Raw genomic sequence first — 9491 nt, 5'->3', positions numbered from 1 at the left:
CCTCTAGTCTTACAGTGTCTTTAGAGGTGAGAAATGGAGAGGCACACAGGATACAGCCACTCTCCCCCAAAATTAGCCCTGTCAGTGTTCCAGCAGTGATGCCTCTCATCAAAGTCTCAAAGACTCTGCTTCCCTGTGCGAGAGAACCCTGGGAGAACCAGCTCCTCTTTTCAGTTCCAACCCGCCCAGCTAATTACATCTTGTACTTGCCCCTCGTCTTTTCAGGCAGCAGCATTTGCATGTTTTGTTTGCTGAAATGATTACTATTCTCCAGGTTTGAAGGATATCTAACAGACTTGTGGTGGTGGTGGTGAGGGGCTGTCAAGTTCGTCAGGAGCTAGTTTGTTGCTGTGGATACTGTTGCTAAGCAGTGATGAGAACTGTAAAGTTAAACAGAACCACCAGGCATGGTAAAGGTGAAAGTAAAAAACAAGAAACCAGAGAGAGAGAGATAGAAAGAGAAAGAGAAAGAGAGAGAGAGAGAGAATAAAAAGCAGTGTGAGGAATGCCAGTTGCAGGAGTGATGCTATTTAATATCAATATTGAAAAACAAATGTGACCAGTCACTTAAAAATAAAATAACAGTGCCAAAAGTCTTAAACAAACCAACGTAACATGCCTGACAAAATGCAGTGTTCCTAGGGTCTATATGCACCATGCTAACCCACATGCTGTATGCATTGCCTGATGCATTATACTCAGTGTGAATAAAAAGCCTTTATTATTTCCCTGCTTGGCATGTTACAGTAGCACAGCAGCCAGAGAGGACAATGCTTAACGATGCAGGGTGTGCACGGGGGGGCTGTTCTTGAGAGCCTCTGGGCCCTTATCTGCCTACAGGTCTATCTCATTCCTGCAGACTCCACCGCTATTTTTAGCACAGGATGCTGTTGCTAGGGTCTAGCATCCCCGGTGGATTAAGCTGCTGCTAGGTTTAATTGAGGATCTCTGTACACGTGTGTGTCTCTGTGTGCGGGCGCATGTGTGTATGGGGGGGGGGGGGGGGGGGGGGGCAGACAGTATTTTTATCGTGTATACTGGCATGACTGTGGAAAGAATGTTGACCAATCACTTCTATCAAATGTTTATTTCAATTACTGCTCCCGCTGTCTTGCCACCCTTTGTTCTTCTGGTTCCACACACTATTTGCATTTTTTTCCAATTCAAAACTCAGCTATTTGTCAAGCAACCTCTCTGCGTCTCTTATTTTCTCATTTTCTCTCTTTCTTTGTTTTCCTGCTTCCAGAACCTTCAGCTCTCTTCTCTCCACAGAACCATTTTATCTTTCTTCCATCGTGTCGCTCTCGACCTTTCCCCATGGCTTCTCCCTCAGCCTGTCTCACTGACAAGCCAAACAGTCTCAGGTAAAGTGTTTTTCTCCCTTTATCTCAGATTCTAATCAAGGGAATACAGGCAGAAGGGTTAGCGCTCGGATATGAAGTAATGGGAATACAACTCGTTATCTTTACCTTCTCTGGACTGTTTATCTACTCTGTGTAAACAAAACAACTGCTAAATAAGTGCAGGTAAACAATAAGAGGATGAGAACTCAGGCTTCAGCTACTATGTGTGCGTGTGTGTGTGTGTGTGTGTGTGTGTGTGTGTGTGTGCTTGTTGGCATGTTCATGTGTCCGCCAACAGCCCCGGCACTTTATCAGACACATTAAGTTCACATGAATTATTTGCAATAACACATGGTCACACTTCAAAAACACCAGGGGTGATTTTTAACCATGCTCGTCTCAGAGAGGGTGGTTTCCAGCGTATCTGTTCTTCTGCTCCCCATCTTGGTCTCTCGCTATCTTAACTGATATCCCAGAAAGTATCTATTGACCTTGTTAAAGGCCGACATTTCTGTGCGTGAGTGCGTGTGTATTTCCCAGCGTGTGTTGCAACCCACTGTCTATTTTGTTTTGCTTCACTCCAGTGTACATAGTAAGGGTGCACAGAGTGCCCTTTGGCGTGTGTTTTTGAACCATGTGTATGTGTGGGTGGGTGGTGGGGGTTTAACGTCCATGACACAAAGGCTGAGGGTCTGGTAGAGGCTTTACCTGCCAGTGCACAGACAGCTCTCAGGCTCTGCAGAACGCCAGGCAGGGAGTGATTTATGATCTTCATAAGATCCTAGAGTCCTGTGATGGAATCTCTCCCTCTGCTCCGTATTAGAAGAATACAGCAGTAGCCTTCAGTTTGTGCTTTGCTCTTCTGCACGTGCACACACACACACACACACACACACACACACACACACACACACACACACACACACACACACACACAGAGAGACACACACACACAGAGAGACACACACACACACACACCTCTGCCTCTCTTTCTGCAAAGTGGTATTCAGTGGCCGGTAAGGTTCTGCCATTCAATGCCTCAAAGTGATTGCATTACCAAGGTTGTGCAGTCACGGGCCATTTTTGGACAGTCTGAGGCTCTGTTCCTGGATAGTCAGGAAGTGCTTTGCTCTGCTATCGGGTGTCGTTCTAAGGTTAGTGTTCTGGCTTGTAAAAATCACCTGCTAATACAGTCAGCCTGATATCAACTGTATGGAGCTAAAAAACACAGAGAGTTGCATGGGCATCTATCTGCCTCTCATAGAACCACACAGGTGTCCTCAGTTTTACTTCTGGAACCTTCCGCCTGTCAACTGTCAAGCTTCCATGTTTTTAAATTCACGTTTAAAAAAATAATATCTTTGGCACTAAGACTGAGATAGGTGCCGCCAACCCCAAAGAACAAAGGGGTCTACAGTTTCACTTCAGGAACATCGGCCCCCTAATAGGTTTATGTAGCTCTTCTGAATCGTCTGCCTGACTGCAGATATACTCTGTTTACATACCACTGAACCTGAATCCTTGTTATGCTGTGCTCACTGGTTTCTCCCTGCTGAATCATTAGATGATCATTAGATATACACAGCAAGATCAACTAAAGCCTGCAAGTACAACACATTTACCCTATATTTTACTGCAGTGCTTGAATAATCAACCGTCAAGCATTCATATACTGAAAACTGAAAGCTGTACTTGAGCAAGCTGAATGTTAAGGTCATGAGTTCAATTTTTAGTATCATGCCAACTAACAATATATATAAAAAATACTTGTCCTGCACTGCCAGTTAGCCTACTGTGGAGGAAAGCATCTGCCATATAAATGTACACAATAATGCGATCTAGATTGACAAAGAAACAAAAAAATAACCTCACAGCATATAATAACCATAAACAGCAAAGAGTAGAAGCATACGTTTAGCTCCCTCTATTGGTCATGCAAAACTACTGCAAGGTCTTTTTGCACGTCTTTGCCAGAGGCAAAGGTGGGTAGTAATTCCGTTATTTTCCGTAACTATTGTTTTCCGAAACAATTGTACTTTAAATTTAAATGCAGAATACTTTTTACTTTTACTCGAGTACCTTCACGACCAGAACAATGTATTTGTTGTACTCCGTTACATTAGGCTACACACGTCTCGCTACTTTGATATGAAGTTCTTTTTATTCACACACGCAATGCTTCTAGCCTTCAGTATCGACTGCTTTGGCTACGTACATATAAACGTCCACGTCGCATTGGCCTCTGCTTCGTACGTCAACGGCGCAGATATATTAAACCAGGGCACTTGACAGTTGCGATCTGTGGAAGTCAATCTCAAAATATTAAGTCTCCGAGTGGAAATCTGCACAGGGTGGGTAAATCGTAGCACTTTCCAGACGTATGGGAATTACCTTTTACGTAAAGTTGCACAGTTGGTTTTTGCTCCAAGATAACATTAAGTTGAGAGCTAGCTCACCATAGTAGTAAGATAATGCTAGCCTATGTTATTGTTAAAGCGGTAAACCAGAGCATTTCTAAGGTCAGTCAGTTTATTGTTTAAACAAAAAAGGCTCACCAGTACTTAACCAGCCTCCATCATAAAACAAGTCCAAAGTGGCTGCTTAATGCCAACCTGGCTACAGGCACACTGAACTCAAGTAACATTGTTTTACTTTTATATTAAGTGTATATTTTACTCTCAGGAAAGAATTGACATTGAAAGTGTGTTCATTACAAAAGGTTTATTAGAAGATAACCAACAGAGCCCAATCAGAATATTTACAGAGTGGAGTATCTACACAGCGGAATGAACTTCTGGACAGTTGGACGAGAGATCCATACCCAGGGAGAGCGGGAGGAAAGCGAAAGAAAGGGGTTGAAACCGAACAGCTGGCTCTACAAAATCAATCTCTTACTGGTCCTTCTCTTGGGTTAAAATGTGACATGGCACATCGTAATTAGAATCCAAATCTCAAAATCATACACACCTGGTAAAACAGTTCATAATATTCACCCTTTACGTGAAAAGATGTTTCCATCCAAAGTGCTAACAGCAGCATATTACCATTATTGGATATTGAACAGTAACGAGATTCTAGTTCGGTTTCAATTCACTTCCCCAAGGTAACTATGTAAGCAATGCATTTTGGGTTCAGAACGTGATGCAACTGGCAGTTCAGCCTTCTTTCCATTAGATTTAGGACGATTCCTCATCGATCTTCGGGGCCAGGTAGTATTTGACGTGGCCCATATCTGCAATCTTGTACTCCACCACTGTAAAATAGAAGAGAAAAGTACAATCTCTAGTTTAGAATGATTGTTTGGAACTCTGTTCGATTCAAAACTATTTTTAATTAATCTTCTAAAGTAATATCAATTTGGGTACAAGAATCTTCCTGATTTTATTCAGAGGCTCTGGTGCAGATATTTTTTACTCTTCTGACTCTCCACACATGTCACTACATGGGTGGTACATCTTGTGATTTGGGTCTTTGCCTTCTATTTTACTTAAAAGGAATTTCCAAAACAGGATATGGAATTTTTAGATGATGTATATCAAATTAATGAACCAATGGTGTGCATGTTAAGCATATACCCAACTTTCTAGTACTTATGTTGGATTAAGATGATGTAAAAGTAAGTATATATATATGCTGTAATAATAATGATCAAATATCCCCCTGCCCAATCTTCAGCCTATTATACTTATTACTTAGCCAATTAAGCCCTGAATTAATGGCATGGCCTACTGAGCATCACCCATACAGCATCAGTAGTTCTTGAGGAGGCCCTTACCTAGGGGGATATCTGCAGACATGCTGAGGGTGACGGTCTTTGACAGGGGAGTGGCCTTGGTGAAGAAGTTGAGGTAGTTCAGGGCAAAGATAAGAGAGACTGGCTCATTCATCTCAATGGTCACCTGTAACACACATATATACAGACAGATTAACCACACTGACCCACTTACCTCTGCCGTATTGCAAGAGCAAAATGTGCATTAATAAAACAAACTGAAGGCTACTGCTGCTTTACTAGGATCATGGGGGACCATAAGGGCCTGGTCATGTTTAGGTGACCTATACGTTTGTTCTCCTACACCCACCGCCTCATCCTCCTTGTCCACGCTGCTGGTCTGGGACAGCTTGACGTTGCCTGTGCCCAGCTCTCCGCTGGCTGAGAACTTGACACCATCCTTGGCGCAGGAGATCATGACAGCGTCTCCAATCTGTGACAGGTCACGGCAGATCCTGGCAAACTCGCCAGAGGGCATCTTCACCACACAGCTGTACTCCTGCTCCTAAAAAACAAAACAAAAATATATTTTCCAGTTACACGTATAATTTCTGGGACTGAGGCATTTCACTGTTCATGTCAGATTAGGAGTCAATGCTTATTAAACACTCAAAACAACTTAATTCAATTCCTATAGCAACAAAACTTGAGAACACTTACTGGGATACCGAGTTGCTCCACATCTAAATCCATCAGTTTCATCTCATAATCTGACACTTTCTCCTGGTCTGTGAAAAGTATCAATAGTGTTACAATATGCAGAATAGAGGGGGGAAATGCCAATATAGTGTCGTAGAATTACAGAGATCTCCATCAAGAAGGGTGAAAAGTTTTTAAAACAATAAAATTAACCTTTTGGAAATAATGATGTTGAAACAAGAGAAAAACTCACTGAGTGTCTCAAAGACCAGGGCCAGGGAGTCGGCATTGTCCTCGGCGCGAAGGGTAATAATGTCTTCATTTCCAGCACACTTCAGGATTTTGGACATACTGGAACATAGAGAAGCTCTCATTTTGAGTTTATGATAATAATAGAAATTCCTATAGGTACACAATGTAATATAAAATTGACTTTTACTAGTCGTCGGATTTAAAATTTTGCACATTATGAAGAATCCGTGCAACAAATTGTATTCATGCAACTGTTTCTATTGACAACTGGGCGAATCTGAGTTTCCCGCCAAGCGCATGCTGCGCGCCGAAATGACGTCAGCAGGATTGCGTATCAAATATATTGTCATGAATCCATCTGCATTACAGCAAATAGGTCTCAATGTACCAAATACAACCAATCAGCCCTTGCCCACCAGTAGTGCAGTATCAAATAAAAGTTTGTTTCTTCAGATGAGCCATTTCACAAAGTAAACCGTGTCAAAGTCTGACAAGTCTGATGGTGCCCATCGTACAGGCTAGAGAGAGTAGCAACAAGTGCAGTTGTTACGCAGTTTGCTAACATTAGCTATCTAGCCATTTTAGCAGTTTCCCAGAGACAAGCGCGGGCATGCCCATCCGCCATCACAATTCCATTAAAAGACAATATTTTCGGTACATAAGTGCAAGAACAGACAATGAATACATACCTGCTCAAATTAACTCCCATTGCAAGATTGCGGTCACAGCGGTATGAGTCGAATCCATCACTTCGAAGAGTCAGTTGCACAAGGGAAACGTGAGAAGAGTCCATACTCTGTAGTGAAATGCCAGATGAGCTGACATCCCAACAGGCTTCTGTGATCAAGTCTTTCAGAGCCTCCAAAACCTTTTTCAGGATTGAGCCTTGAACAAGTCGTGCCTCAAACATTTTGACTGGTGGTTTTATGTTCTACGAATTAGGCTGTCTTGAGTTCTTGAAAACCTTATAGTTAGACTTACAGATATCAAAGGAGGCTGACCTTTCTAAATGTATAATTACGATATTTGCTAAAAGTTTAGTAACCGTACAATCAAACAAAGTAACGTTATACAGATGCCAAAGCCTAGTTGATTCTTTGCAGTGCTATCCCTGGCGCCGCTGAGCTCTGAAATGTAAAAGCGCGCGTTTACCACTTCTTTTTCACAGAATCCCGGGTTGATTGCCTTACGCAACTTCCTCTTGACACAAGGCTCCTCCTGTCAGGAAACTACATTTCCTACAGCAGCCATTTTGGCTCTCTGAATACCTTAACCCTGGGGTTTTCAAACCAGTGGTCCGCGGTCCCCTTGTGGTCTGTGAAGGCATTGCAGGTAGTCCCTGACCATATATTCAATAACGTAGTTTCACGGAGGGAATCATTATTTTGCTAATAACAGTGACCTTGCGTCTTAGTCAGAATGGTGGGCCCTGGGTCACAATCAGTTGAAAACCCAAAATAAAAGGAAAAGCGGGCAATGACAAAATAGTGCCACTGGGTGTCACTGCAACCTCAAGATGCACAGCAAACTAAACACCTATACCGTGAGTTAGGACAGACAGAATTCTATTCTATTTTTTATTTCACCAGTAGATAATAGCAAAATCCTTGTGTCACCCATTTGGCTAGAATTTACATCCATGTAGGGGAGGGGGAATTTAAGAAACTGTGAGAAAAGTAAGTAGTACTAAAGTGGATTGCAGAAAAGCTAGGGGCAGAGAAGGAATGTTATGGGTCCTAAATCAGCGTCGATATGTTATATAAGTCAGTTTATAGCGTGTGTTATATCAGTCAGGGATGAGTGGACTAGTTCACATGTTTAATGCCCTTTCATAGTATGGGAACCAAACAGCCGTTAACACCTTTGTGACGTCACGAGTACATTCGGCATCAGCATCACATGCTAATATTGCTTACAGAGAGATCAACCCTTGCTAGCGGGTAGGAGAGTATTTTTCCCAGTTCATAGGAATTCATGTTCACACAGATAAGAATTATACAACAGTGGATACTGAGTTTATATTTTGATGTTTGATGTTTTGATATTTGTGTTATTTAATTTGACATGAACTAAAATATGACTTTAAGAAGCCTTTTATGAAAGTAATATGAATATAAATAATGTGAAACTTTAAACTGCTAGTTCCATTTAATTTCATGCTAATTGCTAGTAGCTGTTATAAATGTGCCAAAATTGTATTATTATTGGTAATTTAATGCACTTGTTGTGGTTGGAAGTGAATATCAACCTTACATTTATCACCAACAATTATTCTAAAAGCATGGTCACATACACTCTTTTGCCTTTATTCTACACATTGTAACACAGATCACTACTTTTGCAAAGACTACAAATTGTAGACGGCCTTTGAGTCGTACACCAAGTACACCAGGCTTTGGACTCAAAGGGGCCTTTGAGCATTCCTATATCTCTTTCCTTGTTGTTTTCTCTCACTCTCATTACTTCACCCCTTTGTCTCTTAAACCTGTTGCTGAAACCCAGTGACCAGCAGCCCTTGTCATCCTCCCCCTCGTGAACCATTCTCCATCCAACATGGATGACCTGCTGTGGCAGCAGTGTGTGACGCAGCTGATGGGCGAGGGCCTGTGTGTGGACTGCGCTGTGGTGAAGCTGCAGAGCGGGGCGGTGCTGGCTGCGGCCGAGGAGGGCACCCTCCAGCACCTGAGCCGACGTGAGCTGCGCCGCCTGCTGGCAGCGGACCGCCAACGCATGCAGACACGCGGGTTGAGCCTGGGCGGCGTGCCACTGGCGCTGCTAAGGGACGAGCTGGGCAGCGGTGGGCAGCGGAGCATGGACCTGCGCACCAAGCAGCGGCCCAGCCAGGGAGTGGCTGTCTGCCGCACCCAGGCCCACCTCCTGCTGCTCATGGGGAGATGCGGTGTGGGCAGTGGCCTACTGAACCACAGGGCGCACCAGATGGCCGCATGCCTCCTCAATGCTGGCGCTTAGAGAGGATCTGGGTATACATTAACACATCAAACCCTGAGACAGAGGCAGAGAAAGAGGGAGAGAGAGAGAAAGAGAGAGGGATGTAGGAAGAGAGGGCAAGAGTGTGGGAGAGAGGGCAGTAGGCTGCACAGAGAAAGAGAGAGAAGAGAGTGAGACAACTGGGTGGGAATTCCCAGCAGATATAAACAGTAACAAGTTGGTTTCAAGGCCAAAATTACTGGGATTATGGGATGGTGTGTGTGTGATTTACACAGTGGAGGAGGCCTACTGGAAAGGCAGCTCATTCCTTTGAGGATTATAATCCAACTCAGAAGGGAAAAATGTGGAGCGCACCACAAACTCCCACACGCCTCGCAACTGAACGAAATAAACAACATCTTAGGACGAGACATGTTCTCATTGTGTTAACCCAACCCCCCCCCCCTCCCCAAACACCACTCACAAGCACACACTCACTCTTTTTGTCATAGAAACATTTTTATGTAGACATTTATAGATTCATTTTATAAGGTACT

The 9491-nt window shown here is 43.3% G+C and overlaps 2 protein-coding genes across 2 annotated transcripts; one reads left to right on the top strand and one right to left on the bottom strand.

Moving 5' to 3' along the window:
- Positions 1-4049: 4049 nt before the first annotated feature.
- On the bottom strand, positions 4050-7150 carry pcna (proliferating cell nuclear antigen). Its single transcript, XM_012816051.3, has 6 exons — positions 6696-7150; positions 6008-6105; positions 5776-5843; positions 5426-5620; positions 5119-5242; positions 4050-4596 (listed from the first exon to the last, which is right to left on the bottom strand). Exons 1-6 carry the CDS (start codon positions 6914-6916, stop codon positions 4520-4522), a joined length of 783 nt encoding a protein of 260 aa, XP_012671505.1. The 5' UTR covers positions 6917-7150; the 3' UTR covers positions 4050-4519.
- A 1319-nt stretch (positions 7151-8469) lies between these two features.
- LOC105906852 (profilin-1-like) lies at positions 8470-9360 on the top strand. The gene has a single exon (XM_012835112.3). The coding sequence runs from the start codon at positions 8560-8562 to the stop codon at positions 8974-8976; it is 417 nt and encodes a 138-aa protein (XP_012690566.1). The 5' UTR covers positions 8470-8559; the 3' UTR covers positions 8977-9360.
- Positions 9361-9491: the final 131 nt, after the last annotated feature.

The sequence above is a fragment of the Clupea harengus genome, chromosome 12 (assembly GCF_900700415.2).
Source record: "Clupea harengus chromosome 12, Ch_v2.0.2, whole genome shotgun sequence".
Lineage (NCBI taxonomy): Eukaryota > Metazoa > Chordata > Actinopteri > Clupeiformes > Clupeidae > Clupea > Clupea harengus.
This window is presented reverse-complemented; position numbering and strand designations above follow the sequence as displayed.